The 25,135-nt window shown below is 42.0% G+C and overlaps 1 protein-coding gene across 1 annotated transcript in view; it reads left to right on the top strand.

Moving 5' to 3' along the window:
• The window catches only part of LOC127444905 (neurabin-1-like), a 38,671-nt gene extending 13,832 nt beyond the window's left edge, over positions 1-24,839 (top strand). The window contains exons 6-20 of the mRNA XM_051704555.1: positions 635-830; positions 925-1,071; positions 1,173-1,226; positions 1,316-1,545; positions 1,764-1,860; positions 4,490-4,625; positions 4,803-4,957; positions 5,546-5,867; positions 6,026-6,083; positions 6,187-6,258; positions 6,428-6,641; positions 7,330-7,374; positions 19,830-19,946; positions 22,630-22,818; positions 23,605-24,839. Of these exons, the coding sequence (XP_051560515.1) occupies positions 635-830; positions 925-1,071; positions 1,173-1,226; positions 1,316-1,545; positions 1,764-1,860; positions 4,490-4,625; positions 4,803-4,957; positions 5,546-5,867; positions 6,026-6,083; positions 6,187-6,258; positions 6,428-6,641; positions 7,330-7,374; positions 19,830-19,946; positions 22,630-22,818; positions 23,605-23,742 (2,170 nt within the window). The 3' untranslated portion in view covers positions 23,743-24,839. The remainder of the gene's footprint in view (positions 1-634; positions 831-924; positions 1,072-1,172; positions 1,227-1,315; positions 1,546-1,763; positions 1,861-4,489; positions 4,626-4,802; positions 4,958-5,545; positions 5,868-6,025; positions 6,084-6,186; positions 6,259-6,427; positions 6,642-7,329; positions 7,375-19,829; positions 19,947-22,629; positions 22,819-23,604) is intronic.
• Positions 24,840-25,135: the final 296 nt, after the last annotated feature.

Genomic DNA, 25,135 nt, shown 5'->3' with positions numbered 1-25,135 from the left:
GACACACATGTTGGCAGTGCATTGGCCAAGCTCATTAGCAATGCTTTGGCTAAGCAAGCTGGCAATGCGTTGGCCTGTGTTAGCATGCTTGCATAAAATATGTTTCTGGCCTAAAGCTCGGGAGCAGTAGGTGCAAGTTTACTGGTTTGAGCCCCACAAGGAATGTTGTTAGATATCAACATTGTGCCCCTGAGCAAGGCAGCGAACCCCCGGCTGCTATTGGGTTCTTGTCCCTTTAATACAGTATCACCAAAGGTTTGAATTTATGATTCTCTCAAACTTTAAACCCTTTTTATCTAAAGGTTTACAGTATTCTTAAATGTAAACAAAAATATGTGAATTTCCTCCTATGTACATTTCTTTTAAGTATTTTTTTTTATTGTCAATAAATATTGGACCAGATAGCAAAGGAAAGGCAGCCAGCAAGTGCCCAGAATACATGGGAACTCCTTCAATAATGTTTAAAATGACACTACCCTGAAATTTTATGAACAATACATGAATTACCTATTAAGTAGGAAGCATTTGTTAATAATTCACCAGACCAAAATCACATAGTGCATATAATACCAGCAAGGGTAATAGTCCCAGAAATACATGAAGGAATTTAACGTCCTCTTCTTCTCCCATGCAGGTTTTTCATTGGTCGGGAAAAACCGGGAGTGGAGAGTGAGGTGTCCCGTCTGATCAGTGAGACTTTACAACAAGAGACGAGCCCTGAAAACCAGGAGCCCAAAGATGAAGACCATCAAAAATCCCTGAACCCCCAGCTACAGGATGAAGACCAGATATCCCTAATCCAGGACCACCAACATCAGGAACAGCAGCAGGTGTGTGTGTGTGCGCATTGTGAAACTATAAAGATAAGCTTGATATTGTGAATAGTTGAGTGAAAAGGTCACTGTTGGGCCCATATTGTGACAGATGCAGGATAAACAGAAACAGACTGAAAAGGAGCTGGGGGCAGTAGATGAGCCATTTGACTTGGCACAGGAAGTGTTTTCACAACTGAAGAGTCAAGGCATTGATCTACCTGAAGATATAGACCCTACTGAGCTAGAATTCGAAAAGGTATTAAGTGAATTTACATGAAGTACATCTTGAATGAGTTGTATTCAAAATATTAATCTTTATAAAGTGTTCACTCTTTCTCACCAAATTTTCTCTTATAGCTACAAATAAAACACAGTGCCACTGTAACAGAGCTCAATCAGATGAGAGAGAAGGTAGGATTTAAAAAAAAAATTTAAATAAAGAAAAAAATTGTGGAAAGGTCATTGGTCGAAACCCTGCATTTGTGTTTGTGATATCAAAGCTGCGAGTGTGTGAAGCAGACCGTAAGTCTTGGGAGACTCAAGGTGCATCCCTTGAAAGAAGTGTGGCGGAGAGCCAAGAGCGCATTGCAAAGTTGGAAAAATACTGGCTTGATGCTCAGGCCCTCTGCAAAACCATTAACCTGCGCCTAAATGAAGCCCAGAGTCAACATGATGCCCTACAACTCAAATACAACAAAACCATCACATTTCTACAAGAGCACCAACAGAGGTGTGTTTGAGCATCATACTGTATGTGTTGTTACAGCAGAATCGTTCTGCTGAGGTATTCTGGGAAATGTAGTTCTTAGTGGCTGTCCGAATCTGGTTGAATTATGTTTTTATGCTCCAAAGAGATCTAGATGAGACATGGGTCTTAAACAGAACTGATTGCCTGAAAAATGTATTGCATCATGTATTGTTAATGGTTGGGTTGTGCTTGACTTGCAGAGAGACCGAATATGCAAGGAAAGAGGCACAGCTGAAGAGAAGGCTGGAGCAAAGGGAGAGAGAGTACAAGAGCAGTTTGAGGCAACTACAGCATAAGGTAGGACTGCTGAGATCACTGCAATCCTGTTCATGGAAATAAAAGTCCTCCCTTACTAATGATCTTTACACTGAATACAATCCACCATGTTGCGATGTACATTTTTTCTAGTTTAACAAAACATGAGATTCCAAACAAAGGGATAGTTCACCCAAAAGTGAAAACGTTCCAAACCTGTATTACTTTCTTTTTGCGGAACACAAGAGGAGGAATTTTTGAAGGACGTCCTGTTCACTCGTGTCATAAAGTAGCCCATGCACTATTGTAATGGCATACGATTGGTTTTGGTGAGAAACAAACAGATTTAAATTTATGTTGCAGTGAAAATCTCCCACAGCTCTCCTTTGTGCTTTCATGAGTGTTTGAGGGAAGCTCATTCTCAGTGGCTCACACTTAAAGCTGAAGTATGCAACTTTTTCGGTATACTTACCCCAGCTTAATATGCAGAGATAATTATAAGTAAGCCATTTTGTAGGTTCATTTTCTCAAAAACTGTAAGCACTGTGTCTCCGTGGCGCTATAAAAATTGCTCAGTGTGTTTTGAGCAGTCCATCCAGCCTGACACTACAACACTGACAACATTTATGGTGTGAGTTTGAGGTGGAACAATCTGTTTGTTCGATCAACTCCAGACGGGGGGCGTATTCGGAAAGCTGTTTGAAAACAATGGTTATTTTTGCAATTCCGTTCAGTGGCGTAAGTGGCACAGACATTACACACAGCTTTAAACATTGCAAAAGTTTAAACATTGCAAAAACATTGCACACTCAAGTCAACGTCAGGACATTAAAATAACTTATATTTTGTGTTGTTTCTTACCAAAACCTATCATATGTCTTCTGAAGACTTGGAATTTGATGCACAAGGTGCATGGACTACTTTCGGGGCCTTTTTAAGCTTTAAGGTGAGTCATTAACAACCGTCATTGTATTGAAATCAGCAAACGGGACATCCATCAAAATGTCTTTTTTTGTGCCACAGAAGAAAGAAATACATGTTTGGACCAACATGAGGGTAAGTAAATGATGACAGATTTTACATTTTGGGGTAAACTATTATTTAAAGATCTTTAAATGTTTTGTGCTTGAAAGTAAAGAATGATGGGGAATATTTCCTCTTAATTTAATTTGAGATGGGACCTTAAGAATATACTGTATGGTTGGTGCCACAGGTGCAGTTTTATGCAGGACTTCTAGCAGTGTTCCACGAGTAAAATCCCTCATAACACAAAGCCAAACGGAAGTGCCATCATCAAATATGTTATATCCTGGTGATATAAATAAATATATTAAGAAGTGTTTGGATATCATGAAAAAAGGTGAGAGAATAGAGGCTATACATACACTATATTGCCAAAAGTATTCGCTCACCCATCCAAATAATTGAATTCAGGTGTTCCAATCACTTCCATGGCCACAAGTGTATAAAATGAAGCACCTAGGCATGCAGACTGCTTCTACAAGCATTTGTGAAAGAATGGGCCGCTCTCAGGAGCTCAGTGAATTCCAGCGGTACTGTGATAGGATGCCACCTGTGCAACAAGTCCAGTTGTGAAATTTCCTCGCTACTAAATATTCCACAGTCAACTGTCAGTGGTATTATAACAAAGTGGAAGCGATTGGGAATGACAGCAACTCAGCCACGAAGTGGTAGGCCACGTAAAATGACAGAGCGGGGTCAGCGGATGCTGAGGCGCATAGTGCGCAGAGGTCGCCAACTTTCTGCAGAGTCAATCGCTACAGACCTCCAAAGTTCATCTGGCCTTCAGATTAGCTCAAGAACAGTGCGTAGAGAGCTTCATGGAATGGGTTTCCATGGCCGAGCAGCTGCATCCAAGCCATACATCACCAAGTGCAATGCAAAGCGTCGGATGCAGTGGTGTAAAGCACGCCGCCACTGGACTCTAGAGCAGTGGAGATGCGTTCTCTGGAGTGACAAATCATGCTTCTCCATTTGGCAATCTGATGGACGAGTCTGGGTTTGGCGGTTGCCAGGAGAACGGTACTTGTCTGACTGCATTGTGCCAACTGTGAAGTTTGGTGGAGGGGGATTATGGTGTGGGGTTGTTTTTCAGGAGCTGGGCTTGGCCCCTTAGTTCCAGTGAAAGGAACTCTGAATGCTTCAGCATACCAAGAGATTTTGGACAATTCCATGCTCCCAACTTTGTGGGAACAGTTTGGGAATGGCCCCTTCCTGTTCCAACATGACTGCGCACCAGTGCACAAAGCAAGGTCCATAAAGACATGGATGAGCGAGTTTGGTGTGGAAGAACTTGACTGGCCTGCACAGAGTCCTGACCTCAACCCGATAGAGCACCTTTGGGATGAATTAGAGCGAAGACTGCGAGCCAGGCCTTCTCGTCCAACATCAGTGTCTGACCTCATAAATGCGCTTCTGGAAGAATGGTCAAAAATTCCCATAAACACACTCCTAAACCTTGTGGAAAGCCTTCCCAGAAGAGTTGAAGCTGTTATAGCTGCAAAGGGTGGGCCGACGTCATATTAAAACCTATGGATTAAGAATGGGATGTCGCTTAAGTTCATATGCGTCTAAAGGCAGATGAGTGAATACTTTTGGCAATATAGTGTATATGGCTGGATATGCAGGTTTACCTGTGTGCATTTCTCAGATAGCTGTTCTGGAGGGCCACAGTGGAGCAGACCAGCCCGAAGAGTCGTGCAGCCCTGCAGGAGATAGTCAACTAAGCAGTCCAACCTCTGGGTCCTCTGAAAGAAATGGACTGTCTACAGATGACCTTCACTCTGGTATAGAAGACCTCTCCAATCACCTTAAAGACATTTATTCTGTAAAAATTATTATTTTATTTTTTTTGTGGCTAGATTTTAATCCTCACCTTCATTAATGATTAATTCTTCCAGAAATAATGTAAACAAACTGGTCTGAGTTTTTGTGGAGTTGTCTGAGTTTCAGTCTTTCCTCAGATGCAGACTGGGGAGATGTTCCTCAGACAGATCGTCTTGACTGCAGTGTCTACAGAGCCAAAGCCAGACTGGCACAGGGATCCCAACGCAAGCGGCCATCCCGACATAAACTCAGAGAGTCAGCGAGAAGCTCGCAGGCACACAGCCAGTCACAGGTGTGATTAAATACATTACTGAGTTTCATTGCAGGCCATATTGTTGTCATTTCACATGCTGATGCAAATGACATGTTATTTTGGAATAGCTACTACTGTATTTAGTTTGTGCTTTTTTATTTGTCGTGATACAGTGGAGTTCAAGAGTTAAGAGATAACAAGTGAAAATGCTTCTATTTTGGATTCTCTAATTGAATGCAAACATTTTCATTACAAATGATATTTTCAGCTTAACAATTTGAATGACAATTTTAATTGAAAATGTGTATTCATTTTAGAATTTCTTCATATTTGGTACAGTATGTCCCCCTTTTGAATTAATTAATAACTGCATCCTTTTGGGCCAGTATAGACTCCATGGGTTTGTGCAAATAATTTAAATTAATGTTCCAGAAACCTTTCATACGAAGGAGTTAACATCGTCAATGTCACAAATTTGCTTAAATTTAATTTGTGACCAGAAATTATGTAGAATCCTAAATATTTATCCTTCATTTTATGTTCAATGTTGCTGCAAGCTTGTATATGCAGCTGTAAACTATGGTCTTTATCCAGATTTTTTTTACTCAATTGTATCCTGTGTTATAGGAATCTGTGTGCACACAGGACAACAAACTGGAAAGAACAAGCAGTGAAAGAAGGCGATCTTTCCTTGAGAGCCTCTCCATACCTGTTCCATCTCTACAGTCTGGTCACGACCAAAGGTATGGAGGGGATCTGTCCACTTCACCCTCTGTTCAGAACCAGACACCCCAGGGAGGCAGCAACACACAGGCCAGCCTGTCGCCCCCTAAAGACTCCTCCATCCCCCAGTCTCCTTCCTCCTCACAGTCCTCCTCTAGTCTGCTCCTTAACCTGAAAAACCAGAGGAGTAAGGCGAAGGAGCGCAGCAAGAGCAGACACAGCAGAGGTACCAACAAGGGAAAATAATCTGTTGATTTCTTGGTGCACTTTTCTTTTTGTCTTGCACTACTGTCACTGCTTTTTCTTCAGATAAATCCATCTAAAGACTGTGAGGAAATGCAGTAGGTAAGAAAAGATTTTGATTCTTCTTTTTTTTTTTTTCAGATGAAGAAAGTAATGGTTCACCAACACAAAAGTCCAAAAGACGATTCCCAGATTTCAGGTAGGGCTGGCCAGCAACCTCTTCTTGTGCACCAACATTCACACTTCGTATTGCAAATTTCAGTGATGCTGACATGTGTGCTTGCTTTTGTGTTGGTCTACAGTGGTATCCGCAGGTCTGGAGGCAAAGGCAGAAAACGGGAGAGCACCGTGCTTAGAGGATCTGTTGGGAGCAGGTTTGAATATTAAATATCCTATTATTAACCTACCACATTAACTGAGGTTAATTATTTTTTAATAATTTCAAAATCTGTTGAAATTCTCTGACATAAAACATTTTATCTGTCTCGGTCTGCATTAGTTAATTAGCTTCATTAGTGTGGTTTAATTGTTGTCCAAACTCAGGGGATCAGGAGACTTACTGGATGAGTCTAGCGGCAATGTTTCCCCCTCTGGCTCCATCTCTTCCATTCCTTCCTGCATGCCCTTCTCCTGGTTTGGGGACAGAGAGAGGGAAAAAGATAGAGAGCGAGAAAAGGAGCGCTCTGCTTCTAGTGGCAGTCTGCCTCATACACTGTCAGAGGGACACATAGAGGATGGGCAGGATCGAACAAACAAGGTAAGCAAGGTTCAGATGATGAGGAAAGGTTTTTGACTTCCAGGATGTGCTTTCCAGAAATGTTTTGAATGAGAAGAAAAGATTAGTCATGGTTTTAATGACTTGTGTCATTCGAGTAAATGTCACAACATAAAGGCATTCAATTTAAAATTAATTTAGAGTGCAAAGCTGATTGCAGTTGATCCTTTGGATATTATTCTTAAATGGGCTGGAATTTTGACATTGCAAAGCATTTTTTCTATCATTTTTATTTTAATTGTAAAACTATGCATTTTAAGCTATTTAAAATTATGAGAATGATAATACAAACTGTAAAATTTGAAATCGTTTACAACTTAACATTAGTGTAAAATTCTTTGAAAACTATCTAAGCATACATGGACTTCCATAGACTTACATTAGAAAAGAGTAGAAGCTTGTCTGATTATATGGCAGACGGCAACATTGCTAAGGTAGGATTGGTACTGTAAATGATGGTTTTTAGGCAAAGGTTAACTGGTTGCATGCTTAGATGTCATTTGAGGTTACATTTTTAGCAATCCAGTCATACTTCATTTTTTATTCTGATAGGATGTGAAGTTGTGTGCTGGTAATTAGTACTTTTCTTGCTGCTTAGTGATTTTGAAAGCACAAGAATGTATTTTGTCTATGCAAAATGTGTTTTTCACTAATAACTTCTTTGAAACAGATCAACCTGTCCTGGACGTCTCTTCTCACTCATTCTTTAGATTTGGTAAAGTATGCAGTCAGTTCTCCAGCATTTGCATCTGCTGTGAGAGGACAGTAGTAAACGCAGTTGATACTAGGAGCTACTAACCTCAGTGGACTCATGTTTAGCATTATTTTTTTAAAGATGGGATATTCCATTGTATCCACAGTTTTCATGAGCAACCACTGGGCGGCGCCATGATGATTCTAATTGCCTGTTTTCAGTTTCTGGTCTTGAGATGCTATGTAAAACTAACCAAAATGAGTGATTCAGATGGAGAACAACAACCATTTAAGTGTTATTTGGAGTACAAAGGAATTTCACGCTCAACTTGTGCAGTTGTTGGCTGTCATAGCAACTCAAAGTAGTTAATGATATCAACGTGACTAACCTCGGACCACTGCTTCATGTCATCAACTCAGGTGAGGCACTGTCCAAAAAAAAAAGGTCATCTCGAGTATCGGCGCTATAGATTCACATGTTTTTGACAACTTCTACAAATGTAATACTTTACCTGCTAAGTATAAATGCTGATGTGGGTGAAAACACTGGAGACCGGAAATTGAAACAGGCAAGCTGTGGAACAATTCCACGTTCAGGAAAAAGGTGGATTGAATGCATTTTTTCACAATATGATATTTGGCCCACACTAATAAAGCCAAATCCTGTTTCTTAATGAATTTTTAAAGGAGCATTACCATAGTGTTAGTTTCTGGTGTCTAGGCTTAGTTTTAGTTGTCTGATAATGTGCTTTTGGGAGTGATTGTTCATGATGGTTTTAGACAGCATATAGTTTTACTAACACATGAAAGATGCATGCCAGTAGTTTTCATGTATGATAGCACTCTATCACCAACTCTCATTAGTAATACAATGTAGATTCATGTTTCTACTGCTTCCTGGGAACATAGGTACTGGCTCTACTGGTAATGTGTCTCATATGAGGTACACGTGCTAACTGTTTAGGTTGTGCTGACCAATATGTGACATGTCTATTAGAATGTAACCATGTGGCTGGGAAGTCTTGTGAGAGTTGCATGCGACTTACATACATTGTGTTTACTTGGAGTCTCACAGAAACACTACACCTACCCATACACCTAAACCTTACCCTTAGTAACAACAAATGAGATTCTCCTGAGACTTTCCCAGCCTGACGGTTCCTTTCTAGACACAAATGCCAATATTGCAGTGATCTTGGACCTAAACTGACACTTAAGGGCATGGATGCAGCAAAAGTAAAAGTTTTACAGAAGCCATTTTAGAAATACAGTCATCCATGATTAAATTATTCCGTGTGTGAACGATAATTCCCAATAATTGGGGGGTTACTAAGCAAGTAGAATTCGTAGGATCATGTGACCTCAACATGTCACCCCCTTGATGTGGGTCAGGTGACCCACTCCATGTAAAATTAAACAGTTTAAACTAGTGGTGTAACGATTCACTCGTTTTCATGATGCATCGATTAGTGATCCTGCCGATTCATATACATGAATCGGCAGGAGAACTTTTGAGAAGTGGACTCAAGATGGCGCCGAGTATGGCTGCTGCGTTGCGAGCTCCGACACAACTTAGCAATGGTTTGTTTGTTTTGTTTACAATTCTTATGTTTCTTGTCTTGGATGTTGCCTGCCTTATTGTCTACGACAGACAAACACTTTTGGACATTGGCTCAGCGATCTCACACCGTAAACCGGACTTCACATTCCTCAATGCCGACCCGCTGTTTACAAACACGCAAGCGGAGCCCTTTGTCTGGGCAGCACGGCCGCGGAAACGCAGGAGGAAAAGGGGAAACAGAGCCGGCGTTCTCATCAGAGTAAGACGCCGCGCAAATCGACCCCCGCTACCCACTATTCTACTGGCAAATGTTCAGTCTCTGGATAACAAGCTCTGCGAGCTGAAAGCGCGTATCTCTTTCCAACGAGAGACGAGGGACTGCTGCGTTATCTGCCTTACGGAAACTTGGATGTCTGCGGAGATTCCAGACTCAGCCATTGAACCCGCGGGGTTTTCCATGCTCCGAGCGGACAGAGCGAAAGACCTCTCAGGTAAAACTAGAGGAGGTGGTGTATGTTTTATGATCAACAAATCCTGGTGCGATCAGAGGAACATACATTCTATCAAGTCTTTCTGTTCTCCTGATCTGGAATTTCTTATGCTTCTGTGTCGACCATTCTGGCTACCGAGGGAATTCACAGCGGTCATTATCACTGCTGTGTACATTCCCCCACAAGCCGACACAGACCAGGCACTCAAGGAACTGTATGGGAGTATAAGTGAGCAGGAAACCGCGCACCCTGAGGCCGCGTTCATTGTGACCGGGGACTTTAATAAAGCCAGTTTAAAATCAGTCGCACCAAAATATCACCAGCACATTAGTTTCAACACACGAGGGGACCGGGTTTTGGACCATTGCTACTCTCCGTTCCGGGATGGCTACAAATCCCTCCCCCGCCCACCATTTGGAAAATCGGACCACTCTTCCATTCTGCTTCTGCCCGCTTACAGGCAGAAACTGAAACAGGAAGCACCCACCCTCAGAACGATCCAGTGCTGGTCGGACCAATCAGACTCTACGCTACAAGACTGTTTTGATCGCACGGACTGGGAGATGTTCCGGTCCGCCTCTGATGACGACATCGAGCTTTACGCTGATAGCGTAATGTGCTTCATCAGAACGTGTGTAGAGGAAGTGATTCCGACCAGAACTGTGCGAATCTATCCGAATCAGAAGCCGTGGATCAACAGCGATGTTCGCGCAGCACTTAATGTGCGGACCTCCGCTTTTAATTCCGGGAACGCGGAGGAGCATAAACAAGCCAGTTATGCCCTCCGAAAAACTATCAAAACAGCAAAACGCCAGTACAGGAGTAAGATTGAAGGACAGTTTAACACCACCAACTCTAGAAGCATGTGGCAGGGAATTAACATCATCACGGACTTTAAAGGGAATAAAAACTCCGCCATGAACACCGCTGCCTCTCTCCCAGATGAGCTAAATACTTTTTATGCTCGTTTCGAGGGAAATAACACCGCCCTCGCGGAGAGAGCTCTCACGGCCGAAGCTACAGAGGTTAGTTCACTCTCCGTCTCTGTAGCGGATGTAACCCGATCATTCCGACGGGTGAATATCCGCAAAGCCGCGGGTCCAGACGGCATTCCGGGCCGCGTCATCAGAGCGTGCGCGAACCAGCTGGCTGGTGTTTTTACGGACATTTTCAACCTCTCCCTCTCTTTGTCTGTAGTCCCCACATGCTTTAAAACATCCACCATTGTGCCTGTTCCAAAACAATCGAAAATAACTTGTTTAAATGACTGGCGTCCTGTTGCTCTGACCCCCATCATCAGCAAATGTTTTGAGAGACTAATCAGAGATTACATCTGCTCTGTATTACCACTCAATCTTGACCCGCTGCAGTTTGCTTACCGTAACAACCGCTCCACTGATGATGCCATTGCATCTACACTACACACTGCTCTCTCCCACCTGGAAAAAAAGAACACTTATGTGAGAATGCTGTTTGTAGACTACAGCTCAGCATTCAACACCATAGTGCCCTCCAAGCTAGATGAGAAACTCCGGGCTCTGGGCTTAAACAGCTCGCTGTGCAGCTGGATCCTGGACTTCCTGTCAAGCAGACGCCAGGTGGTTAGAATAGGCAGCAACATCTCCTCATCACTGACCCTCAACACTGGAGCCCCGCAGGGCTGTGTTCTCAGCCCACTACTGTATTCCCTGTACACACATGACTGTGTGGCAACACATAACTCCAATGCCATCATTAAGTTTGCTGATGACACAACGGTGGTAGGTCTGATCACTGACAATGATGAAACAGCCTACAGAGAGGAGGTGCACACTCTGACACACTGGTGTCAGGAGCACAACCTCTCCCTCAACGTCAGTAAGACAAAGGAGCTTGTGGTGGACTTCAGAAGAAAAGACAGAGAACACAGTCCCATCTCCATCAATGGGGCACCAGTGGAGAGAGTCAGCAGCTTCAAGTTCCTGGGTGTCCACATCACTGAGGAACTCACATGGTCCGTCCACACTGAAGTCGTTGTGAAGAAGGCTCATCAGCGCCTTTTCTTCCTGAGACGGCTGAGGAAGTTTGGAATGAACCGCCACATCCTCACACGGTTCTACACCTGCACTGTGGAGAGCATCCTGACTGGCTGCATCTCCGCCTGGTACGGCAATAGCACTGCCCACAACCGCAAAGCACTGCAAAGGGTGGTGCGAACTGCCAAACACATCATCGGAGGTGAGCTTCCCTCCCTCCAGGAAATATATACAAGGCGGTGTGTGAAAAAAGCTCGGAGGATCATCAGAGACTCCAGCCACCCGAGCCATGGGCTGTTCTCACTGCTACCATCAGGTAGGCGGTATCGCAGCATCAGGACACGCACCAGCCGACTCCATGATAGCTTCTTCCCCCAAGCAATCAGACTTCTGAACTCTTGATCTCCCACGATCAAAATACATCATCCCTGCACTTTATTACTCTTTTATCTCACACCGGACTGTCATAAATTATATTACTGTCATTATATTATGTCTCTCTTAACAACTGACTATCAACCGACAGCCTGAATGTCAATACAGTACAATACTGTACATTCTATATATATACTTTTTTCATATATATTTTAATTTTTATTGAATAATGTGTATCTATATAGTATCTATATAGTAAAAAAACAAAAAAAAAAAACAAAAAACAAAAACAGCATATTGTATACTGTGCAATGTATGTTATTATTGTATATTGTTGAGTGTAATTGTGTATAACAGATGTTTAAATTGTGTTGTGTTAATTTGATGTTTTAAGTTGTGTAATTATGTATAACAGATGTTTAAATTGTGCTGTGTTAATTTGATGTTTTAAGTCGAGTTTAATTATGTATAACAGATGCTTAAATTGTGCTGTGTTAATTTGATGTTTTAAGTCGAGTTTAATTATGTATAACAGATGTTTAAATTGTGTTGTGTTAATTTGATGTTTATTGTAGATTGGCGTATGTCTCATCACTGTCACGACTGCTATGTTGATCGGAACTGCACCCAAGAATTTCACACACCATTGCACTTGTGTATATGGCTGTGTGACAATAAAGTGATTTGATTTGATTTGATTTGACATCGATCTTGAAATCGGATTTTTGAATTGAGAATCGTTAGTGTTGGTCAAAAATCGATTTAAACTGTTAAAAATGGAATGAATCGTGATTCAGCAAATTAATGTACAATACTTTAGTATATATAAATATTAAATTAGTTCCCTTACGACTCAGTACACTTGACATTGTGTTTATTAACGCATATGGGAGTGACTTCTTACACAACCTAGTTGAAACATCTCTACAATATAAGAAATCAATATTCTAATATTGGTGTAAGGGGGTTCAGTGGAAACGAGGAGGCGAGAACTGGCTTAATAATATAAATAATAATTTAATAAACAATTTAAACAAAACACACAACCAAAAACACACAGTACAGCTGCCTGCAATTCTCTCTCTCCCCCAAACTGTCGTCCCCGGCCGCCTTTATCCCTCGCGCGCCCCATCAGGCTGATTGGGGACCGGGTGTGTCTCATTCCAGCCCGGCCCCGCCCTCCTCGGCTCTACAATTGGCTATGGTGTTTGAGCCCCGCCTGTTTTGGCGCGAAACTGTCCGCTATAAAAACAAACACCATTTCCTCAGAATTACTTCCTTCAAGACAGCGATCATCTCTTGTCTAGAAGCCCTCTACCTTCGCCATCAATATACACGAGTCAGCGGGAGGAATCTTCATGGAAAGACTTTCCACTCCCCTGCAGTGCTCTGGCAAACATCACACCGCCTTGCCACTTGACACTTCGCTGGTGAACAGGCCTCAGCATCCTGATTCCCCGCAGCACTTTGGCAGGTTTTGTGTATCCTTACAAAGCAATTGTATATTGTGTATTGTATATTGTGTGATATAAATATAAATATATATTAATTTATTTTTTATATATCTAAAAGAGTCACTTACGTGTTCGTGCCTTTTTAAAGATGTTGTTCCGTAAGTGTTCCTTGTGCGAGAGGCACATCCTACCATCAGATCAGCATGAGAGCTGCATTTACTGTCTGTGCTGCGCCCACACAGAGACAGCGCTCATGGAATCAGACTGTCCTCACTGTGAGGGCATGAGTCTCAAGACGCTTTGCTCACGAATCACCCTCATTCTGAGGGACGATTCAGCATTATGCGCCCTCCCAACCACCTCTTCTGTGATACTTGAGGATTCACAGGAGTAGGCACGGCAGGGCCGTGAGGTCGTGAGGTCGAGATGACTTTGAGGTGGTCCTCGTGGTGGCACACGCCCCGCAAGCCCCTCAATCTCTCCGAAGCGCATGTTTTCCGATACGCTATGAGCGAGATGAGTTCTGACCTTCTGAAAGAGCGAGCGGGTGGCCTCGTCTTGTGCAGCGGTTCTGACGCTGGGGACAATGTCATGTCTCTCGCTGCATCAGGCGAGTGGTCAGTGGATGATGCTGCCGCCCCTCCCCTCAGCAAGGGCGAGGAACGTGCACCCGCCACTGACAGGCGGGTGCATCCTTACAAGGGAGGTCGAAGAGCTTCACCTTGAATGGTCTCCCCCAGAAGAACCTGAACGTTCTCACCTCGATTAATGGTTCCTGCTGTCCGGACGCCGTCAAACAAAACAACAGCGTCCCGCAAATCTGCCCCATTCTTCCCCGAAGTTCATAACAAACTATCTAAGTCCTGGCGAGCGCCCTTTTCGTCGCTCTCGTGCAGTCCTCTTTAATGTGGATCATGGGGAAGAAAACGGTTATACCCAATTACCCCCTGTGGAGGAGGCAGGAGTGGCACACCTCTGCCCAGCGAGTAACAGGGCGTGGAAATCACGCCCCATACATCCTTCCAAACCATGTCGACAATGTCCGCACTGGCGGGAAAAGCTTACTCAGTGGCAGGACAAGCTGGATCAGCACTCCACGCAATGGCGGTGCTCCAGGTATTTCAAGTCAAGCTCCTCAGGCAAATGGACGAGCACGGCTTTGATCCAGAGACATTCAAAGAGCTCCGCACTGCTACAGACTTAGCGCTGCATACCACAAAAGTCACTGCGCAGGTCATCGGCAAGTCCATGGGCAACCTGGCAGTTCTGAATCGATATATATGGCTGACCCTCACAGAAATGAGTGATAAGGAAAAAGTCACTCTGTTGGATGCTCCAGTGTCTCCAGCTGGCCTCTGTGAATAAGTTTGCTGAGCGTTATGTCGCCATTCATCAGCAGTCACAGGCTATGAGACACTTTATGCCCAAACGGAGTACATCACAGCCAGTTCGCCCTCACTCTGTTTCGAGCCAGCGCCTGACTAAAAGCCCCATACCTGCTACCACACCGGCACCTGCATATCAGCATGCCCAGCAAAAGCACTCCTGATGGGTACAACTCTTTGAAGCAGAAAGCAGAGCCTGCTGTTCCCTCCGGGTCTGCACCAAAAAAGGCTCTGTTCGAGACACGAAACATTGTTCCTCATCTCCCCACTACTGTTTGCCAGGAAAGGAATATTGTTGTTCACAATATTGTTCAAAATGTTGTTTCTGTGTCTTGCACTCAAATAAATGCAATAAAAAATACATTAAGTGCAAAAAAGAATACAGCATTCATTGCAAATGCACGAGATGCTCACAAACCAAATTGCCCTCTGTCCCGTTACGCGGACGTGTGGTGAGCCCTAACGGGTATTTCAGAATGGGTGCAAAAAACGATCGAACATGGTTATACGACCCAATTTGCATGCCGGCCACCCCGTTTCAATGGTGTTCTGTCTTCCACGGTTTCACCCGAAGACGCACCACTGTTACAAGCCGAAATACACAATCTCATTGTGAAAAACACGATAGAGATTGTGCCAAATTGTCTAGCACAAAAAGGGTTTTACAGCCGTTACATTCTTGTTCCAAGACTTCGGCTGATCCTGGATCTGAGACATTTAAATCTTTCACTCACAAAGCGCCCATTCAAAATGAAAACAGATCTTATCACATGTACACCCACACGATTGGTTTGCGTCTATAGAGCTGAAGGATGCGTACTTTCATATCCAAATTATATGACATCACAGGATGTTTCTGAGATTCATGTTCGAGGGAACAGCGTATCAATTCAAAGTCCTGCCCTTCGGGACTGTCTCTGGCTCCTCGCACATTCACAAAGTGCATCGATGTGGTTCTCACCCCTCTGAGAGTGAACGGCATACGCATCTTGAACTACCTCGATGATTGGCTGTTACTAGCGCAATCAGAGGCTTTTATGCCAGCACAGAGACTTGCTGCTTCAGCATCTAAACAGCTTGGGCCTCAATGTGAACTGGGCGAAGAGCAAAAAAAAAAAAAATCTCCTTTTTGGGAGTCCGCCTCGACTCCACGAGCAGGCGCGTGCACCTCATGAGCGAGCGTGTTCAGGCCATTCTGCAGTGTCTATCTCAGTTCAAACTGGGGAGAACACTTCCATTGAAGCTGTTTCAGAAAGCATTGGGATTTATGGCGGCATCTCTTACACATGTGACCTCTTCAGTGCTGGCTGATGCGCCGTGTGCCACGACATGCTTGGCGCCAATATATCCCGCAGCTGTATAGCTGCTTTAGCACCATGGACAGCTCCTGCGTTTTACCAGCGAGGTGTCACGCTGGGGCAAGCTGTCACATGGCACATAGAGTTATCGGCTGTATTTCTAGCCTTAAAGGCTTTTCAGTCAGAAATAGTGAACTCTCATGTCCTGGTTCGCTCAGAAAACATGACAGTTGTGGCATATATAAACTGCCAAGGCAGAATTCAGGAGACTTCATCCTCACTGTATTGAGGATTTGGGAAATATTTGACAAAGCAGAAATCAATCTATTTGCCTCAGTGGAGAATGCCCATTGTCCCCTCTGGTACTCGAATTCCCAAGCCCCACTGGGAGCGGGCGCAATGGTACACAAATGACTGGCAAAATGCAAATATTTGTTTCCCCCGGTATGCCTGATTCACTCTGTCATATGTAAAATCTGAGAGGACAAGGAAACGATTCTATTAGTTGCGCTAAAATGGCCCAACCAGCCATGGTTTCCGGAAATGATAGAAATGCTGTACAGCTCGCCATGGGAAATACCGCTGAGGAGGGATCTCCTCTCTCAGGCACAAGACACAATCTGTCATCCCCAGCCCCAGATGTGGAACCTGCATGTGTGGCCCCTGAACGGAGCACGCTAGATGCACCAGAACTGATGCGTTTAGTCATGAACACCATTTTACAGGCCAGAGTGCCGTCCACGAGATGCCTCTATGCACTAAAATGGAAGGTGTTCACTGATTGGTGTCTCTCACATAGCAAAGACCCAGTAAACTGCCATACATGCAATTCTCATATTTCTTCAAGAGGGATTAGACGCAGGACTCACCCCGTCAATGCTCAAAGTGTATGTGGCAACTATATCTGCGTATCACGCACATGAAGCCGGCGCCTCTATAGGCAAGCATGATTTAATCATAAAGTTCCTTAAATGAGCAAGACGATTAAACCCACCTCGGCCGGCTAGTCCTTAAAGCTCTCTCAGGGCCCTCCTTCGAACCTTGGACTCTGATTTGTGCATGCTCTCCGTTAAGACTGCACTACTGCTGGCTCTGGCCTCAGTAAAACGGGTCAGTGACTTACATGCATTATCAATCGACAATTCATGTCTGGAGTTTGGCCCCGGTCTTTCAAGAGCCACTGTCAAACCCAGAAAAGGCTATGTGCCTAAGGTCCTAACCATGCCCTTCAGAGAGCAGGTGGTTCACCTTCAGGCCTTCTTCCCTCCTCCATTATTTCATTTTCGGATGAGGAACAATAATTGCATTTGTTATGCCCTGTGCGGCACTACACGCATACGTTGAGTGTCTTTGTATGGAGGATGCACAAAAGGAATGCCCGTCTCCAAGCAAAAACTTTCTCACTGGATTGTCGATGAAATTGCTCTGGCTTATGAGTCGCTGGGTAAGACTTGCCCAATTGGTGTTAAAGCACACTCAACTAGAGGCATGGCCTCCTCATAGGCATGGACGAATGATGTGTCCGTACACACATTTTGCAGTAGGATGGTCCTCTCAAAACACATTCGCAAGGTTTTACAACCTAGACGTAATGTCTCTCTTCTTAACAAGTCCTCTCTGTTTAGAGGCATGCTGTCCATTAGCCAAATATATATACTTATGATCCTGTCTTTTTGGACGAGCTCCCCATCTTTTACACAACCGCCTTCATTAGGCCGATGTAATTTACCATAAGTCACAAGCACTTGCATTATAAATAAACTCCCTTCCCGACTGGGTTCGTGAAGGAGTTAATTCATACTATATGACTATAATTCATATAATTGTCCTGAGTGCTCCCCTCCTGCATACACTGCATACTCTAGTCGGACGCCAATCCCACGAGACTGCGGTGTCATGCTTCCTTTCTGTGAGGTTATGTCGTGTAGTGCGGTGTGATGGGATTCCGTTCCCCATATGCGTTAATAAATGCAATGTCAACCGTACTGAGTCGTAAGGGAACATCTCGGTTACGTACGTAACCTTGGTTCCCTGAGACGAAGGGAACGAGACATTGCAAATGCTAGCCGCACTACAAGACTCAGAGTTCTTGAGGTACGAGCGATGTACCTCTTGTTCTCAGTCAGAAATTTTTAGGAAATGGTGTTTGTGCACCTGTTTTTATAGTGGACAGTTTTGCGCCAAAACAGGCGGGGCTCAAACACCATAGACAATATTAGAATATTGGCGTTATTGTAGAAAAGTTTCAACTAGGTCATGTAAGAAGGCACTCCCATATGCATTAATGAACGCATTGTATCATTTCCTTCGTCTCAGGGAACCGAGGTTACGTACGTAACCGAGACGTTCTATGTGCGATTTAAATAACACGCCCGCCGCATCATCCTCTAGCGCATTCCAGAGCACGTGCCCTCACAGCTCTCCCCTCACAGACGTGCGCTGCACTCTTCCATCACCCTTTACGGGATCGCGCCCACTCTCCGCTCCATCTGTAACACTGACTGAAAATTTTTCATGAGCTGCTTTCCGAGTCTTTCAAACACCTTATGTCTGATATCTCCTCCAGATGGCCACTATCTTATGAGCAAACGATGGCTCACAGTAGCACTCGTCGCGAGACAAACACGCTCAAACCTTTTGATACATATGCCAACTCACTGAGTGACCACTACATGGTCCCAAATTAAGGGGAGCTTGATGCAAAAATGGCATATAAAAATCATAAAAATGCTCCCGAAATTCAAAATGTGGGGGCAAAATAATGCCCTCGTAATGGGTAAGACGTGAGATACTCTCAGACTTATGAATTTGTTATTAATGAATTGATTAAACTGACATTTTGACATAAACGGATAAGACAAAGTTTATGTATTAAATTGTTAGAATAAATTATGCCCTTGTAAAGGTATAAAATGCCCCTGAAAATCAAGGGAAAATCAAATATTGACCATAAATGTAAAAGTTAATTCCTGACACTGGGTCACTACTGAAATAAAGTGATTTAATTGTGAGGAAATTACTGTTATTTTCTATAAGATAAAAAAGTGCCATTTTACTGGTATTATTGTTTAGTTGGGGACTTTTAACATTTTAAACATTTTCAACATTTAAATTGAAGTCATCTATATGAATGCTTTTCTCTTGTCTTTGAAATTGTAGTCAGATGATGTTACTTTAATGTTGTAATATTTGGATTAGTTTATTGGTTTTATTAGTTTAGTCATTCAGGGTCCCCTCGGCCAAAGAAAACCTGGAAATATCAGGGAATTTAAAATTTTTGATTTCAAGGCCTGAAAAAGTAATGCAAATTAATAAAAATACTTTTTAAAGTGAAAAATGGAATATGGAATTATTTTCTAGCTGTGTTTAGTAAATATTTTATTGGCACATTGTACTATTAATGTATTCCAAGTAGCCTGTATGTATTTAATGTGTTTTCTTTCAAGTTACTTTTGGTGGACTAAACAATCTTAAGTAGTTTGCCTTACTTTTTCTTGCTTAAGACACATTGGGGGAAATGCAGAATTGAATCGTTAATCGAATCGAATTTCATTATGATTCGAATTGAATTGAATCATTTCGCAAAAATCATTTTTGAATCGAAACGAAACCCTTTGAATCGTGAATTGAATCGATTTGCTTTCAACCCAAAAATTCACACCCCTAGTTTAAACTGAATGTTAAATGAGGAATTACGGTGATATTTGCATTGATATTTCACCTTCATCGGCCTTAAGCGTTACCATTATCCACTTTAAAACTGATTAGACCATGCTTCTAATTTCTTTATCTCCATCCCAAGCTTGGTTCTCTGAATATCTGTGAAAACTGTGAGCAATCGTTTGTATGTCTGTTTGTATATGTTTACATGTGTGTCCCCATGTCATACTTGTTACAGAGCTTATCTGTGATGGACAAATCTAATGCAGGTAGTCCTTGCTCTGTGTTGGCGGGGTTACTGAAAGAGCCCTGTCTCCTCGGGCACTCACACACATATACCTTCTCCTCCTGTGAGGTGAGTGGCCGTGGGGTCACCACTGCATGACCTTTCCCTTTAGTTAATGGTTAGCATGTCACTGTATATATTTGAGCAGTGCTGGACTTTAGCTTTTGGTTGGTCAGGTGTTTGGTTAAAGAGAGCGAGCAGTGTCAGCATAATTCATGTGTGTATCTGTGAGGGAGGAATGGAAATCTTGGGTGAGATCATGCGCATAATTATGAGAAGGAAATGTGGTAGTTCAGTGTGCATATTTCACTGTTATAGCACAGCTCAGGCCTGCAGTGCCAAGGGTCCTATAAATACAGAGGTCCTGCTATCCTGATTATGGTTAGAGTCCTGCATGTTAGCAATATGCAGTATATGGGTGTGGTTATGAGTGAAGCACCTCTCCAGACGCATTGTAATGCTTGTGGCATGCAGAATTTCCCCATATGATTGCAACAGCCTTACTACACCCTGTTGAAACAGAGTTGCCACAGGTAACATTATTTCACAAGCTGTGCTGGGTGTGTCTGTGACTCGATTTTAAGGCAAGAAAGAAGCGGTCAAACATTTCCTTTAGACTAGAATCTGTCATGGTCTTATCTTCTCCCTCTTTCTTGATGTCTTCCTCTATTTCTGACCTGATTTCTTCTGTGTGTACTCCAGATTTTGTCTGCCCTGGTAACAGTCTCTGAACTGTAAATAGGCACTTTTAATTCTGGTACACAGAATTAAAGGAATAGTTCACCCCAAAATAAAACTCCTGGCATAATTTACTTACCCTCATGTTGTTCCTTTATGTCCTGTGAACAAGCAACGGATGTCAAGATTTTCACTGCAAAATAACAGATTCTGGGTTGTTTTTTTCACAACAAAAACGATTGTATGCCTTCATATGGATTGGATAATGACACAGTATTTGCATTAATGACTTTTATGATACTTTTGGGTCCTTTTTTGAAGAGGACGTGTGTCATTTCTGTCACTAGTGCCACCTAACATAATTGCAAAAATTAATATTGTTTTCAAACTGTTTTCCGAAGACACCTCCCGCCTGCTGTTAATCGATCCTACAGATAGTCCTTCCCTCAACTCGTCACTGGTTGTGTCAATGTGTTGTGTCGAGCTGGATGGGCCACTCAAACAAACAGAGGAATTTTATAGCACCACAGAGACACGATGGGGGTATTTACACTTGGTCACTTCATGCGATAGCAATCCGATCATGAAAAGACCAATTGTAAATGCCCTCCAAGATGGATTCGAGATGGATATAAATTTGATCACTCAGATGCATTCCAGACAAAACTCGGTCAAGTGTAAATGCATCTGGCTGTTCATATATGTTATGTTCATTTAAACTTTACTCCGCCCAAACATTGCTACGTCAGCATAGGGAACATGTGTAATATAACAGCTTCTAACGAGTATTTGCATAGGGCTCGTGTGGCGAAATACATAATAACAAATTAAGAAACAGATGCACGTTGTAGGAGACAGAACTTTTTTCTTAATTTATTTGATGCAGATCGCTGATGAAACTGTAACTAAACACTGACAATAAGCGCAGCTGACGCACATGGACATATCTTACCTACCACAAGCCCAGAGGGCATACAGTAACACAGCGTGCACACAGAGACACGCACTATAAAAATTATAAATCCCATCTTTTAAATTCACTGCCCGGCATTAGCATAATCACGTTATAGCATAATCAGTGAACTCATTTGCATATAGCGCAGGAATTGAAGATTGGATTTATAACTGTTTGCTGGAGAGAGACTGATGTGGCCAAGTGTAAATGAAATGTGCTTATTCAATCGGAAAGCAATCCGATCAGTAAAAATGCATGAAGTGACCCAGTATAAATACCCCCAGTGTTTACAATTAAATAATAATAATAATAATAATAATAATAATAATAATAAATTATGAATGGCTTACTTATAGCTGTCTCTGCATTTAATTTGGAGCCAAGTGTTTTAACACAGAAACAGTTACACACTTTAGATTTAAGCTTTAAAGTGAGGTACTATTCACAGCCATTGTGCTGAAAAGACAGCCTGTGATATTCATTATAACATCTCCTTTTGTTTATTGCATTAGAAAGTCATATGAATTGAGAACAACATGAGGGTAAGTTATGACAGAATTTAAATTTTTGGGTGAACTATTCTTTTAAAATAACTTTTGCTTGAAATGTGCTGAAGCTTGAGTTATGTAGGGTAGCGTTGACATTTTGCCAGAGATATTAAAAGAGTACATATGAATGGGAGAAATCGTAATGCAAATATGGCAGCTGTAATCCCGCCTTATTTAAAAGAGCCAATCGCCTTTTGAATGGTGGCATCGTCACACTCTATATGATGGCTGTAGGAATGAAAGTCCCACCCTACAGTTAAAAGAACCAATCACTTTTTTATAAGAGACATCAGGTGCTTGTTTTCTCAAAACATGTGCATGTGCACATTTATTTATTTATTTATTTTATTTTTTTTGCTGAAATATGTTATTTAAATGTTATCTTGACTAACAGATATTTGACTCTTCCCATTCAAGTAAATGGAGCTTTTCTTGCTAAAAATAAATAAATGCCAGAAGGCATTACAAGTATGGCTGCTGAGAGACCTGGCTTGCTTTTTGTATGACAGGCTTGTGTAGTGATGTCTTCCACTGTTAATTGAAACCTTTTTATGCTTGCTCTTATTCTCAGACACTTGATGATGGCCCTGTTCCTGCAGCAAAGCAATACATGTGGCAGAACCGCCCCCTTTCAGAGTGGACCAATCAGCAGATCTGCCACTGGTTGATGGGCATGAACATGGAACAGTATATAGCGGAGTTTATAGCTAAGAGTGTGGATGGCCAACATCTCTTGTGCATGGACAGCAGTAAACTTAAGGTTGTTAGACCTAATTTAAGTCTAAGAACATCACTGCTTTTTTTTAATATTGGTTTTGAGTCAATGAGACTCATTTGCTACTAAACACATCTTAATTTTGTGTGCAGAAAAAGTTCTCAAAGGTTGCCGGATTCACACACAAATTTGTTCCTACTTTCATTCTAATGATGAATCCAAATTATTTTAAATGAGTGAGCACATGCCTGCAGTTACAGTAGTAATTTGCATGATGTGGTTCTGCAAAGGCAAAATGCAGTAAAAACTGGTACACATTTATTTAAAATTGAGTTATGACTGAAATCCAGTCTCCTAGACTATGATCTGTCTTGTGATGGATGTATTTGACTCCACTACGCTCTGATTCTGAGAAATAATTGTAAGACTATAATCCACATTGACTGGACAATCCAAAAGCCAATTTTCACACTTTCAATGTTGGTGTAGTTGCTGCATTTTGGCTTTGTAGGGCAGAATACAATAAATTGTTGATCCTATGAAATAAGAATTTAAAAAAAATAAAAAAAATAAATTTACAAAAATAAGACTTGTTAAAGGGTTATTGTCCATGGTGATATAAATTACCGGTACCAGAAGTGATTTTGTGTACATGTGGCTTTACATTTTGAAATAATGGAAGTGCAAACAATATTGATTTTTGTGTGAAAACACACAGGTTTTTACACAGAAATGTGTGCAAAAATATTAATGAGTTCCTGAGTTAGTGAATTAAATGTGCCAATGTGCATTAAAATTTAATATGACAATTAAATGTGTGTTTTCTACCAGGAGCTTGGTGTGTCTAGCCACAGAGATCGCTCCACCATTAAGAAGAGACTGAAAGACATGAAGAAGGCTCAGGAAAAACTCGAAAAACAGCAAGTAAAAAAAGAGAAAGAAAGGGGGAGAGGGAAAGAGGTCAGGTAAAAGCAGCAATACAACAAACTTTGAATCAGCCTGCTGAAGTAACGAACCCGTTCAGTCAAGGGACCTTTTTCGGGCAGTAAATGTGCAAGCTCACTAATGGGAGTACTGATAATGTGGACTGATATAGATGGAGTAGACTGTCTCGCACACAGTGCATGAATGATTTGTAAACTGGAGAGAAAGTAATATGGGAGAACACATTAAAATTCAGGCAGATGTCTTTTTGCGGTTAAGCCTGATAGAACATGTTTTTACTGTAAATGTGTCTTTGATAAGCTCCTTAACAGCTCTTGTGACAACCCAGGTGTTAAAAATCTATTCATTTTAACTACACGGACATTCAACATGCTTAATGGCCCTTTGAAAAAATGGGAATTCATAAATAATCTAATTATACAAAAGAATATTTCATTGCCTTTAACAGATTTGCTTGAGTGTTATGAGGGTTGGCGCTGTACGTGGTACTAAAATGATTTGACTACTGTCCACCAGAGGGCAGCGAAGTAATGTTAAATGTCCTGCGATAAGGTTTCATCCATGTACAGTCTTATTCCTATCATGAGCCAATCTGCTAGTGCACTTTAGCCTAAAGTCAACTAACAATCCAAGTGTGATTGTCTCAAGTTTATGCACACTCATTCCCAGGGTTAGTAAGGGCACACCAAGTTGGCTCCCTCTCCAAGTGTGCACTTTTAAGTGAGCACTTCACAACACTAGACAGAACTTTTCTTTCTTCTTCTTTTCGTTTTGGAAAGAATAATTTTTTATATGTCTTGTGCATAACTTTTAGTGATGTACACTTTACTGCAAAGAGAGGAGAGCAATTAATTGTCTTCTATGTTACACTTGATGATGATTTTACATGTGTATTAATAAATAAATATTTTACAACTACAGAATTTATATATATAAATATATGTATGTGTGTGTGTGTGTGTGTGTGTGTGTGTGTGTGTGTGTGTGTGTGTGTGTGTTAGTATACAGATATAAATCTGTTTGAATTAGGACATTATGCACCAGAAAGTATTTTGGACACATTAGCTACACTTAAATGAGAAGTTCACCCAAAAATGATTATTCTCTCATCATTTACTCACCCTTATGCCATTTCAAACTTGTATGACTTTCTTCTGCAAAACATAAACAAAGATATTTTAATGGAGATATGATGTCTGTTTGTCCATACAATGCAAGTGAATGGCGACTAAATTTTCAAGCTCCAAAAAGGACAAAAATGGAGCATAAAGGTTATGTATAAGACTCCAGTGGTTTAATCCGTGTATTTTTGAAGCGATCCATTGGGTTTTGGGTGAGAGTAGACAAAAATGTTCACTGTACATCTTGCCATTGCAAGGCACCATCATGATTTTGAGCTTGATTACACTTCCTAGTG

Source organism: Myxocyprinus asiaticus, chromosome 8 (assembly GCF_019703515.2).
Source record: "Myxocyprinus asiaticus isolate MX2 ecotype Aquarium Trade chromosome 8, UBuf_Myxa_2, whole genome shotgun sequence".
Lineage (NCBI taxonomy): Eukaryota > Metazoa > Chordata > Actinopteri > Cypriniformes > Catostomidae > Myxocyprinus > Myxocyprinus asiaticus.
The sequence above is the reverse complement of the archived record's forward strand: the minus strand, read 5'-3'. Positions and strand labels throughout refer to the sequence as shown.